The sequence below is a fragment of the Bicyclus anynana genome, chromosome 4 (assembly GCF_947172395.1).
Source record: "Bicyclus anynana chromosome 4, ilBicAnyn1.1, whole genome shotgun sequence".
Lineage (NCBI taxonomy): Eukaryota > Metazoa > Arthropoda > Insecta > Lepidoptera > Nymphalidae > Bicyclus > Bicyclus anynana.
This window is the reverse complement of record NC_069086.1, coordinates 6,364,285-6,392,240: the sequence shown is the minus strand read 5'-3', so window position 1 is coordinate 6,392,240 and position 27,956 is coordinate 6,364,285. Positions and strand designations below refer to the sequence as shown.

The 27,956-nt window shown below is 39.1% G+C and overlaps 2 protein-coding genes across 2 annotated transcripts in view; one reads left to right on the top strand and one right to left on the bottom strand.

Moving 5' to 3' along the window:
- Positions 1–27: 27 nt before the first annotated feature.
- Positions 28–10,182, bottom strand: LOC128199931 (inter-alpha-trypsin inhibitor heavy chain H3-like). The gene is made up of 8 exons (XM_052891581.1): positions 10,163–10,182; positions 9,709–9,962; positions 8,442–8,545; positions 7,717–7,845; positions 6,933–7,133; positions 3,029–3,194; positions 1,784–1,948; positions 28–179 (listed from the first exon to the last, which is right to left on the bottom strand). The coding sequence occupies exons 1-8, from the start codon at positions 10,180–10,182 to the stop codon at positions 28–30; spliced, it is 1,191 nt and encodes a 396-aa protein (XP_052747541.1).
- A 13,476-nt stretch (positions 10,183–23,658) lies between these two features.
- LOC112058425 (inter-alpha-trypsin inhibitor heavy chain H3) overlaps positions 23,659–27,956 on the top strand; it is a 35,703-nt gene continuing 31,405 nt past the window's right edge. The window contains exons 1-3 of the mRNA XM_052881192.1: positions 23,659–23,737; positions 24,525–24,656; positions 24,915–25,105. Of these exons, the coding sequence (XP_052737152.1) occupies positions 24,534–24,656; positions 24,915–25,105 (314 nt within the window). The 5' untranslated portion in view covers positions 23,659–23,737; positions 24,525–24,533. The remainder of the gene's footprint in view (positions 23,738–24,524; positions 24,657–24,914; positions 25,106–27,956) is intronic.

The following is a 27,956-nucleotide window of genomic DNA, read 5'->3' as shown; positions in this document are numbered from 1 at the left end:
AATTACTTGTTAATTAAAAAAATAAAGTTAATAAGATTTACCAAGCGGTAGCGTGTAAATTGAAGCCGGTTCACTTTCAAAGTTTTTCTTCGTAATGTTTGCTATAATTCGATTTGTATTCGTTTCTCCCACTGTCGCCTGGCCGTCTGTTAGGAAGATGATGACTGGCTCTAACTTGTCTGGAAAATAAGTAGGTTATAGAAAAAAATTCAGATTTGGAAAACATTGGAAAATTGGAAAATATTAAAATTTGGGTTATATTCCGAATTTAACATTTATATTCCCTATATCCCTAATTAATCTACGATAACACCTAAGAGCCAGGATAGCCCAGTGGATACGACCTCTGCCTCCAATTCCGGAGGTTGTAGATTTGACCTCCTACTTTTCAGTTGTGTGCATTTTAAGAAAATAAATGTCACGTGTCTCAAACGGTGAAGAAAAACCTCGTGAGGAAACCTGCATACCAGAGAATTTTCTCTGCGTGTATGAAGTCAACCAATCTGCATTGGACCAGCGTGGTGGATTATTGGCCTAATCTCTCTCATTCTGAGAGGAGACTCGAGCTCAGCAGTGAGCCGAATATGGATTATTGGTAATAATATAAGTTTTGACTACCAACAGGTAGTGCTGTCTGTGGTTTTCAACAGAGAGGCCCTGCCAGCACAAGTTAGTTTACAATTTAATATTTTCAAAATTTGCTCAGGTCTGCTTTGGGGTGGTACGCTTCGGCTGTATCTAGTTACCACCGGTAAAGACGCACCACCAAGCGATTTAGCGTACGACGCCGCGTAGAAACCGTCAAAGGAATAGGTAGGTACCTCTTCCAAGTTAACCCGCTTCTATCTTAAGACTGCATCGTCAGGTGAGATCGTAATCAGGGGCAAAAAGTACCTACGTTGATAGCCACGGAGTTTGGATTACGATCAAGATTCTAACTGTGATCATCATCATTTAACAGCCGATGGACATCCACTGCTGGACATAGGCTTCTTGCATGGACTTTCAAACAAAACTGTCTCGAGCCACGAGCATCCAGCTGTTCTCTGCAACACGCTTGATGTCTTCGGTCCAACTAGAGAGGGGTCTACCAACACTGCGCTTTGCGGTGCATGGTTGCCATTCCAGCACCTTAGGACCCCAACTTCCATCGGCTCTTCGAACTATGTGGCTATCCCATTGCCACTTCAGCTTCGCGATTCTAACTGTACCTCTTGCCAAATACCGTAAAAGATTTAAACTGTAAAGGTGTCTAGCGAAGGGTTAACAAGGCTATACCAATATACCTACTAATATTATAAAGAGGTATAATTCGTGAGGTTGAAGAATATCTAGACCGATCTGAACCAATTTTTAAAATTCTAGAAAGCCACGTTAAAAATTTAAAATTAATTTAGACGTGAAAGTGTAACAAATAAATAAACTGACATTCACATTTATAACATTAGTTAAGATATTCTTTAAAAAAATATTTATTGTAATGGTATTATAGGTACACGAGAACAATTATGAACCTATTATACTAACATAATTCGTGGTAAATATACGAAAAACGTAAACAATGAAATGTATTGTCGTAATATAAACATTGTATTCATTAAATCAGCTCTTCAAATATGTTCATAGTCGAATGCAATAAATAAAAAAATGCTTTTGTTCACTTCAGACAAAAGGTAAAGACGCACATCCATTATAATGTATTGAGCTCGGTAAATATATACACAAATGTACAGTTCTATATAAAAAGAACAAAAAACTATTGTGTTTAAGGTAACTGACTTACTGTGTATTTCCTCTGGCTCATACCATTCAACGTCCCATCCATCTTCCCATCCACTATTGCACCGGGAGCAACCTTTATTACTTGTCGATTTTTTCTCAGTATCCCATTCAACTCCCTTGTCTTTGATGTTCAATCCAACTAACAGAGCTTCATAAATGTTAGTTCCTGTTGACAATTTAAAAAACACTTTTTAATACACATCTTTAGCTTTTCAATCCTCAGTCGGTTTTGAAACTGAGAATCATGGAGAAGGTGGGAACCTTGGTCACTAATGTAATATTTAGACAGTTCGGCCATTAAAAAATGTCATTAAATAAAAATCTTTAAGCCAAATTTTTCACTTGAAACAGTTTTATGTACCTATTCATTAAAACTCAATACTCACCGTCAAAGGTTGACGGTGGGTCACCATCAAATTTTGCTATGTTTGAAAGTCCGACATGCCATAAATATTACACAGTAAGGTCATGAATAAATATTTTATTCCTATGCCCGAGGGCTAAAAGAGAAGGCTTTCCTTTAGTTGCCTGACCATCAAGATCGAGATCTACCTTGTGGCCTTTTTCCTTTGACATTTAGTCAAGGAAAAAGGTCACAAATAATTGTGTGACTATTGTCATCATAATTCAGAAATAATTGTCAGAAATAAATCAGATTGATGGCAAGAGAACTGATGGATATCTATCTATACATAGGGAAAAGGGGCCATAATGTAGGACACTTGTTGGCTTTGTGTCAACAGAAAAAGCTGAAATCGGTAAGTGGCAAAAATATGCCTCTATGACTGAGAGTTACATAACGTCCTAGTGGACTAAGGGCCTGCGAGAGTCAGATATATCTCATTTTATGAAGGCTTATCAAGTTCCTTATGCCATGAAGATCCTTGGCCAAAAAATTTCTTCGAATTACCTATTTCACTGAGGCTAGCTCTCGATTGATGAGAGAAGGGCTGACTTATTTGTTGTGCAAACGATCAGCCTGGCTGCAATGCAGCAATTATTGCCGCCATTCCACGTGGGCATGATTTGAATAGATTAAATAAGTCCCGGTCGGGGAGACAAAGTCGGGTAAGAGCGTGGTGTAGTAGATCGTCCGAAGTTATTAGACAGGCCCGGACGGGACAAGGGTCATGGACTTTGTAAACTGCTTCATACAAAATATTACGTTTGAAATCTGTGCCCTGTAAATCATCCCCAAGTTAGCTAAGGTTCTTTGAAAATATGATAAATATCTATAGTTATTTACCTCCATTTGCTACTAATTTGTTAACAATTTTCTTCGCTTTAGCGATATTTTCGGGCGATGCAACTGATGGTGGCACCAATGTGACGTTTTTACTGCTTGAGTTGACAGTTGGGAAGTAGATAGGAGTCTTCGGTGCAGGTAGATCGGCGTCTTTCAAATCTTGAACCTGCGGTAATTTTGTTTATATATACGGGTATAGTATTCTCGTGCAGAGCCGTGATAGCCCAGTGGATATGACCTCTGCCTCCGATTCCGGAGGGTGTGGGTTCGAATCCGGTCCGGGGCATGCACCTCCAACTTTTCAGTTGTGTGCATTTTAAGAAATTAAATATCACGTGTCTCATCGGTGAAGGAAAACATCGTGAGGAAACCTGCATACCAGAGAATTTCTTAATTCTCTGCGTGTGTGAAGTCTACCAATCCGCATTGGGCCAGCGTGGTGGACTATTGGCCTAACCCCTCTCATTCTGAGAGGAGACTCGAGCTCAGCAGTGAGCCGTATATGGGTTGATAACGACGATAGTATTCTCGTAATTGTGATTATTTGACATAGTTATTTCAGCGAAATGGTTTTAAATACGCCATTTTATCATTCTTACTGGAGCTAACATTGACAGTAGGGTTGAGAGCTTTAATTCTCTCCTTACTCAACTATATGAAGTACATGCTCTAATACGTCCTGTTCGGCTTAAGCACCTCCCTGCTCCCTGGCTTACTGAGGAAATTAAAATTTTACAGGGTAAAAAAAACTCGGCTAAAGCCAAGTATAGATCCAACAATTGTGATGCCAATAAGGAAAAATATCATATTATTCGGAATCGCTGCAACAGGTTGTGTAGAGACATGCAACGACGCCATATCCACAAATCCATACTCGAAGAAGAAGATTCAGGTCGAGTGTGGACATTTCTTAAGTCTCTAGGAGTTGGGAAAGCGCGTCAAAATAATAGCTCCTTCAACATAAATTTAAATCAGCTTAATAGCCACTTTTCCTCTACTTGCGTCATTGATGACGCCACTAAACTTACTACTAAAAATAATTTACTAGCTTTACCCACTTCTGATGATCCTGCTTTTATTTTCTGTCAAGTCACTGATAGTGATGTTGAGAGAAGTATTCGTGAGGTCAACTCTGATGCTATTGGTACTGACTGCATTAGTCGGAAGATGATTATTCCTCTCATTAACCTACTAGCTCCAATAATTAAATCCTTATTCAATTTCTCCATGTCTTCCGGGAGTTTTCCTTCCTCTTGGAAGGATGCTCAAGTCATTCCACTACCCAAAAAATTAAATCCTTCCTGCTTTTCTGACTATAGGCCTATTTCCATCCTCCCATTCCTTTCGAAAGTTTTTGAGCGTTTAGTCCATCGTCAATTAAGCCTTTTCCTAACCCGACAGAATCTTTTAAATCCTTTTCAATCTGGTTTCCGCACTGGTCATAGTACGACTACTGCATTAGTAAAAATTACCGAAGATATTCGTTTTAATATGGACAATCAGTGTGTCACAGTGTTGGCCTTACTAGATTTCAGCAATGCATTTAATAATGTCGATTTCGAACTTCTACTAGCCAAACTAGCTTCTCTCAACATATCTCCTAATGTGATTGACTGGTTTCATAGTTACTTGTTCGGACGTCGGCAGCGTGTGCGAGTCAATGACTCTGTGTCTGATTGGTGCACAATTTCTGCCGGCGTACCGCAAGGTGGCGTGTTGTCTCCTCTTCTTTTTTCTCTTTTTATAAGTTCTATTACTCTTCAACTTACCTCGCTCTATCACCTGTATGCAGATGATCTCCAAATATATGCTCAGTCCAAACTGGCTGATTTACCCAATGCAATAGATGCCATAAATAAAGATTTAAATTGTATAGTGCAATGGAGTAAGGCTTATGGCCTTAAAGTCAATCCGTCTAAAACCCAAGTTATTATTATAGGCAGTCACAGTTTGGTTGCACGTATTGACTGGGATAATATTCCATACGTAATCTTTGATGGAACGCGTGTGCCATTTAGTGACACGGTTAAAAATCTCGGAGTTACTTTTGACAAGTATTTCACTTGGGCCCCTCAGGTAAGCAGAGTAAGTGGGAAGGTGTTTGCATCCGTGGGGTCACTTCGTAGGTTACGAAACTTCCTTCCTTTATCTACTAAAATTGCGCTTGCACAATCTCTCCTGTTACCAATTCTCGATTACGCAGACACTTGTTATCTAAATTTGAGTGAAGAATTACTGGATAAACTTGAGCGCATTCAGAATGTTTGTATAAGATTCATATTTGGACTTCGCAAATATGATCATGTTTCCGAATTTCGCGAAAAACTCAAGTGGCCCTCGATCCGCCTTCGCAGGAATACTCACATTCTGTCTTTTTTGTATAATGTCCTGTTTAATCCTACGACTCCGATTTATTTAAAAGAGCGTTTTAGCTTTCTAAGTGATACTCACTGTCGCTCCCTTCGCTCTGAAGACAACCTAATCTTAAAAATTCCTTCCCATAATACTTCCTTCTATTCTAAATCCTTTTCTGTTAAAGCTGCTCGGCTCTGGAATTCATTGCCCTTAGACACTCGGCGTGCCCAATCTCTAACCTCTTTCAAACGGCTGGTAAACATGCACTTTTTTCCTCCCTGATCTTTTAATTTAACTTATTAATCCAAATTACGCTTGTATGTGTATGTTTATTTATTATTATTTTTGAATTATTTTGTTTATTTATTTTTCTTTTGTCTTCCATTAGATGCCGTCTTGTTTTTATGTTTTGCAGGTTTTCATGTATGTATGTATGTATGTATGTATGTATGTATGTATGTATGTATGTATGTATGTATATATGTATTTCTTTGTATATATGTATGATGTAGTTAAGTATAGTCTATGTATTATTATTATGTATTATTGCTTAATATTTATGTATTTAAATTACTTAACTTTTTTTATTTTTTGTGTGCGTATACCCGAATCGGTGCTTACGTTTTTTTTTTTTTCTCTTCCACAGTGGTTGTCTGGAAGAGATCGCTCTTTAGCGATAAGACCGCCATTTGTACATTAGTTTCTAAGTGTTATTATAAGTTATTGTTTATTTTTGTTTTTAATGTACAATAAAGTATATTTCTTCTTCTTCTTCTTCTTCTTTACATCAAATGTCAGTAATTTTTTCGTTTTACGATCTTCTAACGTGATTATTTCAACGAAATTACGAAAAAAACGGGTGTTTTGTTGTAAAAATTTTACTACCACTTTATGTAGAATGAAGATATTCATGTCATTTCGTTGAAAATACGATGTTAGATGATCGCTTAAACGAAAATATGATGAAAACCGCTGCAGTGGCTCATTGATGGTACACCGAGATACATCATAACTCTGCTGATGATAAGTGTAGATGTGGCTTAAGGTGGAACGCGCTTGCCAAGAAGGTGCCTGTTCACTGTCCAGCCTGTAAGAATTAGGAAATTGTGCCTACGGGAGAGAGTTCCATACCCTAGCCGTATAAGAAACGAAGAAGCAAATCGCTTCGTACGAGTCCTAGGGATGTCAATGACATAGGGATGGAAACCTACCCGGTATTGTCTTGCTAAAACAGTTTGGCAAGTCTGTGGTGCTGGTGAAATCGTGGTCAAGGGCAAGCTTATCCCTTTTAACCATTGGCTGCCCGCGAGTATTTCATCGAAAAGCCCGTCTGCGTTGAAGGAGCCGACAGTCAGGGAATGCGGATTTAATCTACCACTGTGAGCTATTTAAAAAATCTTTATATTCCTCTATCGCGCGGAGCATGATACTGTGCTCGCCTATTGCCCTTAGTTTACTTTATAGTTTTTTACATGTCACGTAACGGATACAATGGGTCGTCCATTTAGGAGTCAAGTGGATAAACAAAAAAAATAGAAGGTGATTTTACCGTTACGATGCTGTTGAAGACGACGATGCTGAAGCGGTCGTACTCATTGAGGTCGGAGAGAATGGTGTTCATGGCGCTCTTCAACTGCTCTATCTTGCGTCCTATCATGGATCCCGAAATGTCGAGGACAAATATTACATTCTTGCCCAAGGGGGGCAACGAGGTTGGGGCGAAGAAGTGTGCGAAGTATCCATCGCTTATCTGAAAAACTTGCTCAAGTTATATACCACAAAGGTAAAATACACTGTCTAATTGTCAATGACAACTCCCATCAAAGTGTACTTAATTGCCTATTTGTATGTATCTGGTATCCTTTATGTAAGCGAGTAAAAACTTTGTTTATCGCCGATAGCTTTCTTGCGATTGGTTGGTTGCGTAACTATCAAAACGAGGCTTGATTGGTTCTGCTAGTAAGTAGGTATTGTGTATTAGTTATATATTATTAAAGTCTTCAGGATAAAAGAAACATATTTTTCACCCTGGACTAGGTATATAAAAAGGGAAGTCTAAAATTTTCACAAAGGGGAATGCCCATCGGCCACAACGTCATGAACCATACATAAAAGTATATAGAGAAGATAATATGACATTTATATGAGGATCTGGTTACATAATTGGCTAAATAAAAGTATGTTATGAAAATTCGGCCTTCAGGTTTTTCATTGGACTTGATTCTGTGAAAAATGACTACATAATACAATTTTTGGTTATACATATTTTGTTCCAGAGTCTTGTTGTAAAATGAAGAATTTTCCATATTTTCTAGGACTCTCGATATACTTACAAAGACTTCACCAGTGCAGGGTTGTTCTAAATCGTACTGCACCACAAACTGTCCTAGCACTGTACTAGTCTGTGTAGTTTCCGTATTGCGACTATATCTGTTGGATGAATCTTTGTCTTTTGTCTTCTCCTGTGAGCAATGCATATCAAAAATTTAAGCACAAAGTATTAGCAATAAGAAATATTATGTTTCAGGTTGATTTATATATATTGAAATGTATTTTTCCTTAACATCTATTATACAGAGTGTTACAATAGTATTTTTATAAATAATCTTTTATTTGTTTTGTTGAAGCTTTGAGTGTTTTAACTATTTTTCTTTCATTCAGATGACACGTTTAAAAAATTGTCTTTTAAAGAAAAATGTATGTAACTGAAGTGTACAATAATTTTAAAAACTTGTGCACTTATCGAGGTTTATAAATTAGTACATAACTTGTGTCTATTCTTTGTAGTTACAAAGTTGCTGGTAAAAATGTACTGAATTATGAATACAATAAAAAAAATTCAAGGTGCGTGCGTGCGTTTGCGTTTTATCCAATAATTACGGGACATCCTGTATAATTATGATTGAGAATGTTTGATAGTCAAAGTTTCGTGATATTTTTAAAAGCTTTATAACCCGTTATAAAGTTTATAAAGCGTTGTTAAACATTTAATTACGCAATATAATAAAACGACAAAGGGGACCATCACAGGCCGAATTTATCATTCAAATTTCCATACCAAATATACTTTAGCAAGTCTTTTCTGTTCTTCAAGATCAGGTTTAAAAGTGATGGTCACTCCTTGATCATCATCATCTTTCTCAATGACTGCGTTCTTGTTTTCTGTAAAAGGGTACATTTTATTCGTCGTCATCAACCTATATTTGGCTCACTGCTGAGCTCGAGTCTCCTCTCAGAATGAGAGGGGTAAGGCCAATAGTCCACCACGCTGGCCCAATGCGGATTAGCAGACTTCACACATGCAGAGAATTAAAATGATTTTCTGGTATGTAGGTTTCCTCACGATGTTTTCCTGCACCGATTTAGAGACGTGATATTTAATTTCTTAAAATGCACTCAACTGAAAAGTTAGAGGTGCATGCCCCGGACCGGATTCGAACCCACACCCTCCGAAATCGGAGGCAGAGGTCATATCCACTGGGCTATCTCGGCTCCTAACGGTACATTTTATTGCAAAAGATTTTATTTATATTCCCTTTTCAGCATGCTTTAATCTAAAGTGTCTGAATCTAATTGCTTGCTTATATTTTGGCTATTTATAAAAAGGTACTGGACTTGAGTCAACGACCCATAATTATTATAGTTAAGCATATTATTTTTGCACACACTTGTGCACTATATCTTTCAAAATTGAATACATTCAAAATTTAACACATTAATCAATTTTGAAAGTGCTAACTAAAGTATACTCTATGTAACCGTTACTGAAGTCTTTGGACTTTATTTATACAATACAAACGCATTAGCGTACGTCTTCTTGAGAGTCCGCGGGCCTTGCACCTTCTATTGCTAAAGCTTTAGTTTTAGCGTATTCTAAGTTCTGTACAAACAATCGCACGTGCTAGTCATCTTACCACTTAGTACAATAAAGCCATAGTCAGTGCAGTAAGCAACCAACCAGGCTTATTTTCCATGTTGGTCTTTTGTCTTTATTATCAACGTATTAAAAAAAAATCAATTTACAAAATGTCATCTACATACAAAATACAAATGTCATCCGGTGCTTACTGGTGGATATCATATAATATGTCATCATTTTGTCAAATGATTTGAAATATAGACCATCATGGCTGATAGAGGTTTTGGCTCGTATTGACAAACACATATTTAAAAATTAAAAAAATTATGTAATCTCGTCTCAAAAAAATATGATATATTTTTCTATCTACGATCTAATAACGATAATGAACTATTTAAGACCATTAAAAAAAAGTGTCAACTAGCCTATTGTCATTTTGGTTCAACTTCCTGGGGCCTATACTTACGTGGATCATTCTCCGTTGCGGCGACATCATTTCCAGTTCTCAGTTCCGGTACACGCAGTGTCGAAATCACTTGTGGTTCTTTGATGTTGACAACGACTTTTAAATTTGGCACGAGGTTACCGGGATGCAGGTTTATGTCATGATTGTATATTCCGTTGCTACGGACCAGGAGTTCTTCGTATATCAAGACAAATATGGCGGTGGAGTTGCCTTCCACGTTGACTGAGACGGTGAACTGGTTGGAGTCGCGAGCGCTGTTCAATTAAAGCATCGTTATCAGACTATTTAGACATTTTTATTGTTTATTTTTTATTTCAGTCGAATACAAATAATAGGTAGCAGCTAAATAGCTTCAGTAGTCGCAGCGTAAAGGAAAAACAAACACATACTTTATAATATTAGTGTGATGGTTTTGCTTACACCCTTTGAAAAGGGTTTTACCTTTGTAAAATACCTGCATAGTTTCAGGAACATCTGTATTTTACAGTTAAGGAACATATAAGACAAACGTTTTCATTTATAGCTTTAGTAAAGAAGTTTTTACCACCACCTACTGCCACAAACATCTTCTATAACTCTGAATTACATCATTGACATCATAATAGCCGATGGAAGTCAACTGCAGGACATAGGCCTTTTTCCTACATCCCCGATTCCAACGCTGATTGAAAATCGAGACGCCCAAAGAAAGTCCTTTACGATCCTGAAGATGACATAACGAACAACAATGCTTCCCAGGCAACACAAGTTACACAGCGTTTTTGCACGCGAAGACGAGGTCCCCAATATCTGACGTTACTCAGGCGTGGGCTTTTTAACTCAAGATCTCGAGGCCCCCTGGACTGATACATTCATCCATCATCCTTCCTCCTCATCCTTCCCGATGGGCCCTTTAAGCCTAGTCTTAGAGAAGACGCCCTTAGAGAGTCGCTCCGCCCATCTACTCTGCTTCTGCTTTCGGGCCACATCAGGCGATGCTTCTGAGCTCGCCCAATCCCCCACAAACACACAATCAGAAAAAAACAAAGGTATTTTGCAGTCATTCCAAACACCACGATCCTGAACCACCTGCATTCAGTGACTCCCTGCAACTCGTCAGTCAGTCCATCTGGTGAGGGGTTGACCAAAACTTCGCTTTTTAGTGCGGGGTCGCCATTTCACCTCAACGTCCATCGGCTCTTCGAACTAGGAGTATATGCCACTTCAGTTTCGCGACTCATTGAGCTATGTCAGTGACTTTAGTTCTTCATCGGATCTCCTCGTTTCTGATTCGATCACGCAGAGATACTCTTAACATACCTCGTTCCATCGCCCGCTGTGTGACTCTGAGCCTTTTATCTTACTTAATATTACTAATTATATTATATCTTTTTAACTAATTGTGTACTTACCTTGTGGCTACGTGTGCTGCGCCGATGCCCTGAGATTTAGCGTCATTGTAAATTTTCTGAGCTTCTTCTTTTTCTTTAACATACGCTTTGTATGACTTTCCATCGAGTGTCCTATTAAAAATTAATAATTAAATTCTGAATAGTGTTCCAATGTGTCCTAATAGTATAGTATCTTGTTTATTTCTATACTAATAAATTACATTGTATGTTATTACATACGTACGTCGATGTAGTTACATCAAAGCATACGCATTTTTCACTTTATGGCTGAAAAAATTGTCAGAAGATAGCAAGTCTTTTAAGGCACCTAATTAGATAAAATTTATACATTTTTAGCTCCCTTACATTCAATGTGTCATTTTTCATTATTTATGAAATACTAGCAGACGCCACGCGGTTATACGGGGATAATATATAGCCTATAACCTTCCTCGATAAACGGGCTACTCAACACTGAAAGAGATTTTCAAATCGGACTAGTAGTTCCTGAGATTAGCGTGTTTAAGCTTTATAATATTAGTATAGATAAACATAAACGCACAAATAACATATATATTTGTAATTTTGTTTGAACACCCATACATATTTAACTACTTCAAATACAACATAATATATTTCTGGTACTTTAGTGCGTTTTAGTATAGAAGCGTATAAAAGCTATCCACGGCAGAGACGCAAGATTGACCCATTAAATCCCTGTAGCTCCGAAAGTGATGATCGTAGATAATCTGTTACTTCTACAAAATTGCTTTAATATATGCGTATTCTTAATTTATATACAATTAAAAAGAACTATTACCATCCCTATTAGCTACTGTAAAATTTGGTAGAAGCAAGGGTTGACAAATTTTCTTCCTTCCTAAAATGCGGTATGTCTAGCTATCGCATAGGTACTCCCGTTCTATGAGATATTGCTATGCCTTTGCACACACTTATTTATTATGTTTCTTCTATTTTCTTTGTTATTGTTTTTCTTTTGTGCAATAAAGTATATAAATAAATTAGTGGATGCCTCTATTTCAATTCAATTCAATTCTATTAAGGTTCAATTTTAAAAATTCTTGAATAACACTATATTTCACGTTTTTTAAATTGTAACTCTAAAAGTAAACTTTCCATACATACTTTCAACTCCAATTTCATCCCTATTTTTTTTAGTGCCAAAAAGCACCCTATGTTTTGCTCCAAGGTCTCATTTACCATTATACCAAAATTCATCTTCATCGGTTCACCCGTGAAAAGGTAACAGACAGACAGATTTTCTTTCGCATTTATAATAGTAGTATAGATAAATTAATTAATTAATACATACATAACGAATTCACTGATGAAGGCAGTGTCAGGCAAGAGCATGCTGAAGGTGGCTTCTTGCGACCTCGAGTCAGAGTTGACAACATGCGTTTTCACTGACGTGCGCGCGTAACGCGTGCGTATGTCAGAGCGCACGTCCATCTCAGTCAGTTTAATGGGCTCGTATGGTCTTTGTGGAGTCTTTGGGCTTGGTTCTGGGCTCTATAAAAAAAACAGCCATAGATTTCATTCCAGTCAGCCTGGAAGTCAGCTTATTGTAAAGTGACTGGGGTTAGTTGATACGTCGCACAATACTGGACTTAGCTAGATATAAAGTGATGGGTAGCAGCGACAGTGATTGTACTATCATTTTGTGTTTCAATCATCTACACACTATAAGAAAGCCGCACATTAATAATTAGTCGTAATTCCTCATTTGAACCTGAGATATTCCATTCACTCACGTACTCACCTGTACCGCTCAGAAATGAGTTCATAGTGCTCAGAGTTATGTTCAGATATAGTAACAGCCTTCTAAGCGTGATTCACGTTGGTTCGTTTCACAGATTAATTTTGTCCATGGGCTTGTAGTCTAATAGTGAGGAGGCACCATCACTGCACTTTACGATTTCAACACCTAGCCAATATACATTACGGTCCTACCCTAATGTTAATTGGATCTTCGAACCATATCCCCATCATGTCACTTTGCGACTCGTTGAGCTATGTCTGTAAGTTTGATTCTTCTGCAGATCTCTTCATTTATGATTCAATCATTTAGAGCATGGCTCGCTCCATCGAATGAAGTGTGAATCTCAGAGTCATTTTATGAAATAAATAGTTAGCGTATACCTAAATTATAAGCATGGCATCCGCATTGTTCGAAAACTTTTGTCTTCAGACAAAATGACTGCCTCCGATTCCGAAGGGTGTGGGTTCGAATCCAGTCCAGGGCATGCACCTCCAACTTTTCAGTTGTGTGCATTTTAAGAAATTAAATATCACGTGTCTCAAACGGTGAAGGAAAACATCGTGAGGAAACCTGCATTCCAGAGAATTTCTTAATTCTCTGCGTGTGTGAAGTCTGCCAATCCGCATTGGGCCAGCGTGGTGGACTATTGGCCTAACCCCTCACATTCTGAGAGGAGACTCGAGCTCAGCAGTGAGCCGTATATGGGTTTATAACGACGACGTCGATCAGTCTTCACTGACAAATTAGAATTATTTTGTCATAAGTTTGTTTGTTTCATAGAGGAAGAGGACTAACAAAGAAATTATTCTCTGGAAATTGTGAAATTCTCGCAGAGAATAATTTTAATGGTTTTAAAAACGACATTATAATACGTACTTTCGGGCCTGCGACCACAATATCTCGAACTTGAACTGAAGCTGAGCGCGCACCTGCTGCTAATGCGGTGACGAATAACGCAGTCAGCCACTGGGTAATCATGATCCTATCCTAAAACAAGAAAAAATAGTTGTAATATTTTCAACATAAAAAAAAAAATTAACCAAATTCAAAGAAATATTTCAGTTATTTGTATTTTGACACCAAATTACTAAACCAATTATCATAAAAATTAAATGGGACTAATCTGTAAGGAAATTTCAAATAAAATTTCGGCTAGAAACTTTATTTGAAATTTATATAGGGCTAACTTTAAGGCCCTATCTAATAAAATAGAATTATAAAAATCGGGCTACTCTTTAAAAAGTTATTCGTGATTTTACTTTACAATCAATTTCAAATAAAATTTCGGCTAGAAACTTTATTTGAAATTTATATAGGGCTAACTTTAAGGCCCTATCTAATAAAATAGAATTATAAAAATCGGGCTACTCTTTAAAAAGTTATTCGTGATTTTACTTTACAATCAATTTCAAATAAAATTTCGGCTAGAAACTTTATTTGAAATTTATATAGGGCTAACTTTAAGGCCCTATCTAATAAAATGAAATTATAAAAATTGGGCTACTCTATAGAAAGTGGTTTAACTTCACAATCAAAGGTATACAATCAATCATCCCCTGTTTTCCTACCCTTAGAATTAGATTATTTATTCCAAATTTATGGGACCTAACTCAAAATATACCCTTCTTTTTTAATTTTAGTTTTAAATCAAAAACTACTCTTTGTTTTTCATCGGTTAAAAAAGGTTAGGTAAGTTAACTTGCCAAGTGTTACTTACGTTTAGATTTATGCCTTGGTGCTAGTCAACTTCAGCCAATTCTGTTCCACAGACGTCAACCAGTTCCGACCAATGGTGCAGAACTTGTTGAAATTATACGTCCAGCCAGCTTATATCGCCAATAAAAGCAAATAAGCGAACATCTGTATTGTATTGTTAAAATTAATTTATGTATTTTGATAGTGACTATGAATAGGTGTATTTAATGTATGTCTTTATTTTTTAATTTATCGAGAAAAAATACATAAGGAACTTTAGCTTATCCTAATCTTACTAATATTATAAACGCGAAAGTTTGAATGAATGATTGTTTGATTGGACGTTTGTTACTCTATAACGCCGCTACTACAGAACCAACTTGACGGCCTCCGTGGTGCAGTGGTATGCGCGGTGGATTTACAAGACGGAGGTCCTGGGTTCGATCCCCGGCTGGGCAGATTGAGATTTTCTTAATTTATCCAGGTCTGGCTGGTGGGAGGCTTCGGCCGTGGCTAGTTACCACCCTACCGGCAAAGACGTACCGCCAAGTGATTTAGCGTTCCGGTACGATGCCGTGTAGAAACCGAAAGGGGTGTGGATTTTCATCCTCTTCCTAACAAGTAAGCCCGCTTCCATCTTAGACTGCATCATCACTTACCATCAGGTGAGATTGTAGTCAAGGGCTAACTTGTAAACAATAAAAAAAAAATCCAATTTGGCAAAATTTTTAAACGGAAATAGATTTTGACTAACATTATATACTACTTTTCATCCCGGAAAAATCCATGGTTCTCGCGGGATTTGTGAAAATCTGAACTCCACGCGGACGAAGACGCGGGCGTCCGCTAGTGACTATACAAATCATGCCCACGCGGAATGCTGGCAAGAATACTGACTGCATTTCCGTGCTGGACACCACGCCCTCCTGTGACCAATCGTGACAACTAGCCGAGGTGAAATGATTCGAAGGAACTTTTGACTCCATGGCCCAAGGGTCTCGACGTCAACTCACACTCAGTCAGAGAGGCATACTTGAGCCACTTACCGGTTTCAGCTTTTTCTGCTGCGGCTCTCTGTCTTCTGTGTCCCTGATATGACACGGTGCTAATGTGGCAACGCATGTAGGTGTGGGTTCGAATCCGGTCCGGGGCATGCACCTCCAATTTTTCAGTTGTGTGCATTTTAAGAAATTAAATATCACGTGTCTCAAACGGTGAAGGAAAACATCGTGAGGAAACCTGCACACCAGAAAATTTCTTAATTCTCTGCGTGTGTGAAGTCTGCCAATCCGCATTGGGCCAGCGTGGTGGACTGTTGGCCTAACCCCTCTCATTCTGAGAGGAGACTCGAGCTCAGCAGTGAGCCGTATATGGGTTGATAACGACGATGTAGCGTCCCATTTTAGGGCCCACCCCATTTCCCAGGGAATCAACACCAATCTTTCTGATTTTGTTTTTTTTTTATTATTCAATAACAAGTTAGTTGAGCTATGCACTAAAACTAAAATGGAAATGGGCAGGGCACGTAGCTAGGCTGAAGGATCAAAGATGGACTTATAAAGTCACTTTGTGGAGAGGCCCACAAAGCAAAAGAGAAGGAAGAGGAAGGAAGGAAGGAGGAAGACCATTAGCGAGGTGGGAAGATGAAATTAAAAAAGCAGCTGGCCCATATTGGTACCAAACAGCAGATAATTGGACATCTTTGGAGGAGGCCTTCACCCATTCTGGGGTTCTTGCGTAAAATAAAAGAACTAATAAAGTACTAACATATATTTAAGTTTTACTAACCAAATTAACTTAGAATAATAACATAACTCTGTAAATTTATGCAAGAAATAAAAGGCTTTTTTATTTTAATTTTTTTTCACTAGTTTATTTTTATTTAACAAGTTAGTCCTTACAAGTTAGACTGTGTCTCAATTTTAATGTTATGAGACGATGCAGAAGATGGTAGCGGGCTTACTTGACCCGCGATCCGCATGCTTGTTTGCACGCTGTTATAGCGATAAAAAGGATCATCATCATCATCATCAACCCATATTTGGCTCACTGCTGCGCTCGATTATCTGATGATAGTAGGATGATAGTAGGATTCGCTGGATGCAGGTGGCTCAGTATCGTGATGTTTTGAAGTCCCTACAAAAGGCCTATGTCCTGCAGTGGACGTCCATCTTTTACGTCTTGGACGTTCTAAGGACTTTCGAACAGCATGATTCCCAGCGGCTCCCTGTAACCCGCTTGATGACGTCGGTCCACCTAGCGGAAGTTGACCCCAACGTCCATCGGCTCTTCAAATTATACGTCACTTTAGCTTTACATCCCATAGAGCTTTGTCGGTAGGTAATTCTCATTCCATTACGCAAATTTGTCGAAGTCTTATATTTATATACCTACTTTTAGAATCGTGGACGAAGTTTCAGCCGAAACTTTGTTTGTACAAACGTCTTTGGGTTATTGTCTGATTTACAAATAAACCACTATAGAACAATAACTTATTGTAAATAAGTAATATTTAGTTAGATTGTTTTTATTGTATTGTAAATTTTATTGTATTTTTCCTAGTTTCACGTTTTCACGTATTTGGTCGAGTTTGATATTTTTAGGGTTCCGAATGTACTAATTTGCTTACAAGGACGGAATCCACAAAACTCACGCACGTCTGTCCGTCTGTCACAGTAAATTTTCTCCGAATCTACTAAATCAATTAAGTTGAAGTTTTAGTAACATCAATTCCTGTGACCCAAACGCAGAGGTGTAGCATGAATAAATGAAATCTGAATACGGGCGGCAAATAAAGTGGACATGATGGAAAAAGAAACACTTTTTCAAACAATACACCAAATGAAAGAGCTTGATAAGAGGTTCTTTTTGTATTTTTAAAATGCATAGATTCCAAGATATTCAACAAAATAGACGAAAACTAAACATTATTTCTCCCTTATACATACAACTACTATTATTATATTATTTCCCTCTTATACTTCAAAATACAGAATACAGGTTTTAAGTAATAACAGTGCTGTAAAAAATCGCACTGTAGTGGCTACACTAGGACAATTCACACCCCGAGTAAGGTCCGTTTATATCTACAGACATTTAGCGTGCCAGACACGTGCCGTAGCAGACAAAATAATATTCATCTATACAGTGTTTATTAACGTATTTATATCTATCGTATCGCAGCCGGTGGCCCGGTCCATCCTTAAAAGTCTGTGTCTGTAGATATCTACACAAACAGTGCGTCTCAGACAAGTAGCGTGGCAGATACCCACAGATACCTTATATTCATACTGCCCCGCAGGTATCTAGAGACAATTAAATTCCTTTTCATTAAAGAAGTCCCCCAGACGCGGCGCTAATGTCTTAATGGCAATCATTATCATTTGTGTTACGAGGGCCTACGAGTTCCATCTAACAAACTATAAATATACTAAACTATCTATATGTTATTATAAAGATTGTCTGTTATTTGCTGATAATAATTCTTCAATGTCATGATTACAGTTTTTCGTTTATAAGATACTGATTTGACTAAACCTAAAGATTCTATCTTTAGCTTTATTATTTAAACTCAGATTAAAGTAAACTATTTACATTTTATAATTAATTTAAATATTATAATGATATTAATTTCATAATGTTGGACTAAGCCGTAAAACTGTATAATTAAAAAGTAGTTGTAAGATACAGAAACCATTTTGAATTGTAAAACTGTTTGAGTCATAGTCGGTAATTATTTTGTCGTCTGGTAGTCAGTCGAGCGCGATCTTTGTTGGTGATAATACACTTTGTTGGAACTATACGAAGATTTTCATTGCTGAATACACATTCCTGACGTCACGCTGCCCGTCTCAGTAATATTTGGTACACTAGCGGATACAGGGGGAGGGGGGGGGGGGCTAGGGGGCTCAAGCCCCCCCCAAAAGGGTCGAAGTTCTGCCGTGAAAAATCTTGAAATACAATTATATGATAGTTACTGTTTTTATTTAATTGTTACTATTTATCACATAATTTGTTATCGTTATCGTTAAATCGTGTATTTTTATCCCACTATGATTTGAACCTAAAGTTAGAGCTTTTTGTTACAGAAGTTGATCTTCTTTTTGAATCTTTTTTTAAATGTGAAAAATCTTTAATAGTTTTTCAGATATTTGCAGAAAACCAAATGCCCTTTTCAGAGTTCCGAGACCACAAGAAACCCTTAAAGTTTCGCCATGTCCGTCTGTGTATCTGTCCGTCCGCCTGTCCGCGGTTCAGCGCAGAGACTATTACTACTAGAAAGGTGTAATTTACCATTAAAAATGTCGACAAAGTCATAAAATAAAATTTTTAATCTTTTTTTTAAGTTTCGTGGAAAAGGATTATTTTCTTTCACTTGTTTTTATCATAATGTGGGAAATGTCTTAAAAAAATATTGTAGGTCTGGAAAAAAATATTTTCCGACTTAGGGATCCGTTTGTAAAATATAATGTTAGAGGCAAGTGTTCTCTCGCCCTCTACCCAGCTAAGCGGAGTAATGGAATTAGGACAAAAACTAAGAGCTAAGTTTAGCGATTGCCATTTAAAGTGTTATAGTCGATCAATTTAAAGAACGTACTTCTAGCACGAGAACTGCATACAAATTCCGTTTTTTATAAATGCATGGGTATATTTATATTAATCACGTCAATGAAGTGGTACAAAAAATTTAAAAATGAACATTTTTGGGGTTTCTTTCCTAGATGCAAAGTGAGGACGAATTTTTTTCGACTGTCCCATAATGTGGGGTATCAATTCTGATATTTTTATGCATTTTGTGAGCTATAAGTAGTGTTTCAAAAGACTCTAGCCCTTTCGCTCTACGCTCGGCTTATGGTACGTCTTCAAAAAGACTTGAGTCGTAGAAAAGCCCAAACCCTTTTTTATTTAAACTATTACATTATGTTAAGGCATAATGTCTATGTAGTCAGTCGTAGCTTAGACTCTAGTTTTCTGACTTAAGATTAGCCTTTTTATTGGAACGATATTCTTTTATGCAGTTTACAGTGAATTGGCAGAAATCGCCATTTAATATTTTTTGTGCCGTGTTTGACGTGTAGGTAAGTTATTATTTAAAAAATCCGCTGTTTTAATTTTCTCATTACTGCACCGATGCTGTTCAAAGTCGATATCTGGGTATAACATGATTGATAAAATCGGATTAAGAAGTAAAATTCAAAATGGCTATGTGAAATTTCTTCACTGTATTTATACAAAATCAATATCAAGGCATTTCATGAATAGTGAAAACAGATTATAAAGTAAAAATTAAAAATAGATCTCCATTTTGAAATTTATTGACCGATTTTGTTCAAAATTGATATTTGGGCATTGCATGAATGACGAAAACAGATTCTGAAGTAAACATTTTAATTTAAAGGCCACCATTTTAGATTTAAATAGACCAGTCATTTATCGGGCTGTTCTAAGCAAGCTTATACAACTAAATCGATTTTTTTTTTCATTTTTTTGAGTAACACTAAGCAAGCCTTTTCATTTGATATCCATATTGTAGAAGTGCATAATATACTTAGTCCGCCATGTGTAAAAAGTCCGCCATATAGGATTAATTAAGAGTGACGTCGCTTTTATTTTCGAGTTATTCTCAGCAAGCCAAATCATGTGATACCCATATTGTAGCTAAGTATAAAAACCTTGGTTCGCCATGTTTAGAAAGCCGCTACATTAGATTTAGAGTAACGTCGCATTATTTATCGAGTTACACTTAGCAAGCCCTTTCATTTGATATCCATGTTGTAGAAATGCATAAAATACTTAGCCCGCCATGTATAAGAAGTCCACTATATTGGATTAAGAGTGACGTTACTTAGTTAAATTTAGCGAGCCCTTTCATTTGATACCTACATTGTAGGAGTGCAATAAGGATACTCGTAATATCCGCCATCTTGTTTATTCCACCATGTTGTTTTAGAATGACGTCACGCAGCTAAACATGCATTCTCATCCATAGTAAACGTGGATAAAAAAAAATTCTCAGTAAAACAACCTAAACTCTTAAATGGGCTCTGCGCGAGGGCTTAGAGCTGTTTCTGCTTTTAGCCTTTTAGCCTATATTAACAGACGCGAGCCTTTTCAAAAAGCTAATCTAATATTAATATTAGGGCTCGAAGTTCTAAAAACTAAGACTCCTAAATAGCATTAGACTCTAGGTTAAAGAGCTATTTGGTCTTTTAGCCTTCAAGTGGCTTAAAAACAAAGAGAGTCTTTAAATAAATAAATTAACTAAACAAATAAAAAAAACCCGTCTGCATAAAGTAAAAAATAACTGAAAAGAAAAAACAAGCTCAGTCCAGAAGTGTAGAAAGCAATTAGAAAACAGTCGGGACCTATTAAATAATGTAGAAGAAAATCATTCTATCCAATATCTAAGGTCCCGACTGTTTTCTAATTGCTTTCTACACTTCTGGACTGAGCTTGTTTTTTTTTCTTTTCAGTTTTTTTATACTTTATGCAGTCGGGTTTTGTTATTTGTTTAATTTATTTACTTATTTCACACTTTTTAGTTACGATAAATGGTTAATTTCGGATTTATTTATTACGTTTATTACAAAGTACGATAATTTATACGTCCAAACGAGGTTAAGCAAATATTCAAAAAAAATCTACGGAACGCTCGGTGGGTGAATCCGACTCGCACTTAGCCGATTTTTATAATCAATATATTTAATTTAGTCTATTTTATAACTTCACTTTACAAACCTGCTCGCACCTATAGTCATCCGCCTCGCGTATTTTCTTTAGACAACTAATAAATAAAGTTTTTCTAATTGAAGTTTTTTTTTAAATATAGCCATGATATACCATTTTAGAATCCTCACAAAAAGCTCTTGAATTTGATACCCATATTGCAATATTAGAAAAAAGAAAATCTATAGCGTCTCACAGTCGTCTTGTTATTTTTTTTAGTTTCACCTATCTAAGAACACTTGGGTTATTGTAACAAATCTAACGATATCGTAATTACGTAAATTCGTTCAGTGGTTTGGAAGATTTGAGGTAATAAAGAATATTACATACATACATACAAGATACGCGCGAAAAACATAACCCTTCTATGTGCTAATTAAATCTACGGAACCCTACACGCGCGTAGCCCGACACACATTTGGTCGTTTTTATATTGTTTTCCTTGATAAAACAACCCTCATCAGGATCAAGCCCCCCCCAAACCGAAATCCTGGATCCGCCACTGATTTGGTAATTGCGGTCTTATTGTCATTTGTGTAAGGCGCTGTCAATTTTAGTTCAGGTTTCATGAAAAGGACTCTACAGAGATAAACCGCACAGACAAAATATTCTTTCTGCGAATACAGGCCCGTGTCTGTCAACGTCTACGCGGCCGCGTTACAATAGATATTACGTTAATAAACATTGTATAGAAGAATATTATTTTGTCTGTCACGGCAAGTGTCTAGCACGCTAAATGTCTGTAGATATAAACTGACCTTTAGGCGTAGCTTGAATCCCTTGACCTTTTGACGTAACGGCACAGTAGCAGAGATAACAGAGGAAGTCCCTCGTTAATTGCCATTATACAGATACGATGCCGTCTACGAAAACTTGAAATGACCTTTCACTCATATGATATCCATAGACAAAGACTAGAGGGAACCCGTACGGAGTAATAATCTCATGCTAAACCCCTTCAAAAGCGTTTGACAGATCAAGTGGAAACTGTAAACGCTGCACCATGCTTGTCATGGGCTTCATCTCAGATGAACCACACACTAAAAGACTGTCAATGGAGCGGTGACGACAAAAACCAAAAACGTAAAATAAAAAAAAATCAATTAGTATATTATTATGCATAGCAGGAGTGAGATAATAAAAAGTTGTAAGGTCACCTAAACAAAATGACTATGTAGATAACACAATTTATAAATAATGTGGTTGTTGGAAAGCCCACTAATTGTAAATAATGTTTATCGTTGAAACGTCAATAAATATATATGTTTAACCGAGCAACTCTTGTAAATATGTATAAATGTCATCATTAACAGCCGATGGACATACACTGCTGGACACAGGCCTCTTGCATGGACGTCCAAACAAAACGGCCTCGAGCCGCCAGCATCCAGCGGCTCCCTGCAACCCGCTTGATGTTCTCGGTCCACCTAGTGGGGTCCACATAGTGGGGAAGTAGTAGTTGGTCGACCCAACACTGCGCTTTCCGGTGCGGGGTTGCCATTCCAGCACCTTGGGACCCCAACTCTTCGAAGTATGTGGCCAGCCCATTGCCGCTTCGCAACTCGCTGAGCTATATCAGTGACTTTGGTGCTTCTGCGGATCTCCTCATTTCTGATTCGACCACGCAGAGAAACCCCAAGCATAGCTCGCTCCATCGCCCGCTAAGTGACTTTGAGCCTGTTTATGAGAGCCACAGTTAGCGACCAGCTAGGCTATTCTGTAACGATATTTTTAAAGCTCGCAAGTGCGAGTTTCGAATTCACCTCTATCTATCTCTGTTTAACACGCTACTATAGAATGAGAAAGATAGCGGTCAGTTCGAAACTCGCACTTTCAAGTTATACAAAACATCGTTAGAGAATAGCCGTGCAGGTCTCGGATCCTTAAGTCAACACTGGCAACACGCACTGTTCGAAGACTTTCGTCTTCTTTGTATAAATATATATTTTGAGAATTCAAAACAGTTGGCTACTACGAAAGAGTTCAGATTCCTACTGTGACCCATAGTTTGTTCTTTATGTAGTAACAAATGACTCTACCCCTGGTTCGGAAGACAAGATCCGAGATAATACTGAGAAGAGCCGGTAATAAATTTAACAGTTGATCTTACAAAAAAACATAAAACGTTAACATAGTACACATATTGTTAAATTTTAATAATTTCTATTACTTCCTGTGTGAATGTGGAAGCTGATACAATGGTCTCCAAGTATTTTTGTGGTTAAGGAAATTCTTCAATTTTGTAGTACCCTATAGATACTTAATAAAATACTTAACTCTTATCAAAATCAATACAAGGTGTCAACTTAGAATTACTTATAACTAATTTGGAATTTCCGCCTTATCTTAATAATGGCAGTCCAGTGATAACGACTATAAAAGCACGCAAATATTATATTCTCTGCAAAATCGACCCGACGGACGGACGTACATTTATATATCAGTTGATTACAAGGTACCAGTACGTAATAATTATTTATTTATATTCCTAACATTACCAGAGCAAGAAGAGAGAGAAAATAGAGCACAGGAAGCAAAATAATATAAACAAAAAGTACTTTTTGTACTAGTTTTACTTAAAGTAAAAAAATACATTTTACTTTTCATATTCAACATTAATTATTGTGTTTACTTGTACCTACCTTATGTATATTACTAGGCATTGTATTATGATTTTGTATTATCATTTTATATAACATTTTACTTTTGTACGATGTATCGCCTAACCCGGACAAACATAAAATGTCATATATATAAATGAATTTAAAAAAAAATATATTGATAATACATAATATACCTACTCGATGAGATTTATATTCGATTATGATTATTTTAGCTCTAACACCACGTTCAATTCATGCGGCAACGCCAATCAGCTAGGCTATTCTCTAACGATATTTTTATATCTCGCAAGCGCGAGTTTCGAATTCACCTCTAACTCTCTCAGTTTAACACGGTACCATAGAATGAAAAAAATAGCGATAAATTTGAAACTCGCACTTGCGAGTTATACAAAACATCGTTAGAGAATAGCCGTGCAGACCTCACAACAAAAAAACCCTCAAAACAAGATTTTAATCAGGTTATGACTGAAACTAATAAGAAGTTTAATATTAAATGAAGTTTTAAATTTATGTTAGGTATATATCCGAAAAGTTTTAAAAGTATATCTAATTATAGATGCAAAATTTAGCCGTGTTAACCCATTCGGGTTGAAATAATAAGTTTAACAAATTTCTCAGAGGTCCACAATGGAACGCCTTGGGCTGATGGCAGTGCTGTGCGTCAGCGTGCTAGCGGCGAGCGCGCACTCGGCGGTGCTGCCGACTCTACAAGAGCTGGTGGTCGCTGGTGACCATCCGATAGTGCGAAGGGTTAGTTGCTGTTATTATTGTAGTAATTACTTCGTATATTATACAGGCTGCCCGGGAGTATTCCGGGATATGACTTTTTTATATTATGCCAAATCAAATTTAAAAAAAACGCTTTATACTTGGGCTATTGAAAATATCTATCTTCCAGAGCCACCACAGTCCAAACTAATTGGCTACTACGTACTTAGCTGACAGACCTTCTAAAATGAGACATAACTTATTTCCTCTCGGTCCATACTTATTTTTTTCATTTCACAGAGTGTGGATTCCGTTACAAATATACCGTATCAGCCCATCAAAAAGACAGAGATGCGCGTGCGCTCCGAAGTGGCGCTGCGCTACGCGCGCACGTCAGTGATCACGCACGTCGCGAACCCCGACTCGCGGCCGCAGGAGGCCACCTTCCGCATGCTGCTGCCCGACACCGCCTTCATCAGTGGATTCACTATGTATGTATATAATAACAGAGATGCGCGTGCGCTCCGAAGTGGCGCTGCGCTACGCGCGCACGTCAGTGATCACGCACGTCGCGAACCCCGACTCGCGGCCGCAGGAGGCCACCTTCCGCATGCTGCTGCCCGACACCGCCTTCATCAGTGGATTCACTATGTATGTATATAATAACAGAGATGCGCGTGCGCTCCGAAGTGGCGCTGCGCTACGCGCGCACGTCAGTGATCACGCACGTCGCGAACCCCGACTCGCGGCCGCAGGAGGCCACCTTCCGCATGCTGCTGCCCTGCTGCCCGACACCGCCTTCATCAGTGGATTCACTATGTATGTATATAATAACAGAGATGCGCGTGCGCTCCAAAGTGGCGCTGCGCTACGCGCGCACGTCAGTGATCACGCACGTCGCGAACCCCGACTCGCGGCCGCAGGAGGCCACCTTCCGCATGCTGCTGCCCGACACCGCCTTCATCAGTGGATTCACTATGTATGTATATAATAACAGAGATGCGCGTGCGCTCCGAAGTGGCGCTGCGCTACGCGCGCACGTCAGTGATCACGCACGTCGCGAACCCCGACTCGCGGCCGCAGGAGGCCTCCTTCCGCATGCTGCTGCCCTGCTGCCCGACACCGCCTTCATCAGTGGATTCACTATGTATGTATATAATAACAGAGATGCGCGTGCGCTCCGAAGTGGCGCTGCGCTACGCGCGCACGTCAGTGATCACGCACGTCGCGAACCCCGACTCGCGGCCGCAGGAGGCCACCTTCCGCATGCTGCTGCCCTGCTGCCCGACACCGCCTTCATCAGTGGATTCACTATGTATGTATATAATAACAGAGATGCGCGTGCGCTCCGAAGTGGCGCTGCGCTACGCGCGCACGTCAGTGATCACGCACGTCGCGAACCCCGACTCGCGGCCGCAGGAGGCCACCTTCCGCATGCTGCTGCCCTGCTGCCCGACACCGCCTTCATCAGTGGATTCACTATGTATGTATATAATAACAGAGATGCGCGTGCGCTCCGAAGTGGCGCTGCGCTACGCGCGCACGTCAGTGATCACGCACGTCGCGAACCCCGACTCGCGGCCGCAGGAGGCCACCTTCCGCATGCTGCTGCCCTGCTGCCCGACACCGCCTTCATCAGTGGATTCACTATGTATGTATATAATAACAGAGATGCGCGTGCGCTCCGAAGTGGCGCTGCGCTACGCGCGCACGTCAGTGATCACGCACGTCGCGAACCCCGACTCGCGGCCGCAGGAGGCCACCTTCCGCATGCTGCTGCCCGACACCGCCTTCATCAGTGGATTCACTATGTATGTATATAATAACAGAGATGCGCGTGCGCTCCGAAGTGGCGCTGCGCTACGCGCGCACGTCAGTGATCACGCACGTCGCGAACCCCGACTCGCGGCCGCAGGAGGCCACCTTCCGCATGCTGCTGCCCGACACCGCCTTCATCAGTGGATTCACTATGTATGTATATAATAACAGAGATGCGCGTGCGCTCCGAAGTGGCGCTGCGCTACGCGCGCACGTCAGTGATCACGCACGTCGCGAACCCCGACTCGCGGCCGCAGGAGGCCACCTTCCGCATGCTGCTGCCCGACACCGCCTTCATCAGTGGATTCACTATGTATGTTTTTTTTTTTTTTTTTTTTTTTTTTTTTTTTTTTTTTTTTTTTTTTTTTTTTTTCCTGCCAGTCAGTACGGAACCGCTTTGCATTTCTTCGTACTGACTTTCTATTTATCTATTTATCATTCCTCGCTTTCCTTTTTTTCTGCCCGTTCTCTTTCCTCTCTCCTGATCATGATTGCTCTGAGCATCTGAGAGTATTTCCTCCATTCTTCCACGTCTACTAGCATGCGTGCAATAAGGTTTTGCGCATCCACGCTGCCCCTTGGCCCCTGGGCCGCTGTTCTTAGGTCAGCGCAGCCCGCACACTCGAAGATTGCGTGTCTCGGAGTGTCCTCCTCGCCGCAGAAGTAGCACTTTTCACTCGGTGCCTTGCCAATAGCATACAGGTAAGTATTGAACACCCCGTGCCCACTTAGTGCCTGGGTTAGCCATCGATCTACTTCCCCGTGCTCCCGTTTGTGCCATCTTTTCAGGTCGGGGATCAGCTCTCGTGTCCATGTCCCCTTTCCTGTTCTGGTCCACTCGTTTTCCCATTCAGTCAGTGTGTCTTCACGTACTTGTAAGGATTGGCTATCCTTCCTTTCAAACAGAGTTGCACGCTCTTTTACTAGCTTGGCTATAGGAATAAGCCCTGCTATCACCAGCACCGCTTCCGTAGATATTGTTCGGTATGCGCCGCTAATCCCTATAGCTAGTCTTCTTTGTACTGCCTCCAACTTTTTTCGGTATAGCTCCACGTTCATAGCTCCGGAAAACAGTGGGGCGCCATAGAGAATTACGGATTGTGCTACTGACGCCAGCACCCTTCGCTTACCAGCTCTAGGGCCTCCTTTTGTAGGCATAAGTCTGCAAAGAGATTCCGCTTGCCTCTGCGCTTTTTTGGATATTTCTTCAATATGTTTTTTAAAGTTTAAACTTTTGTCGAGCCATATTCCCAAATATTTCACGTGTTCCTTGGGGGTCACAGTAGCACCTTGGATTAGAAAATTTATAGGCCTGAGCTTTCGCCTTCCACTAAAAACAACAGCTTCTGTTTTCTCAGGTGCTAGGGCCAGGTGCTTTCCTTGCATCCAGTCTTTTATGCGTTCCAGTGCTCTATTTGCCCGAGACATAAGAACTGCTTCAGTTTTGGCCACCACTACCACAGCTAAATCGTCAGCAAATCCTATCACATGGATGCCATCTTCGTGTTTGAGCTTAAATACTCC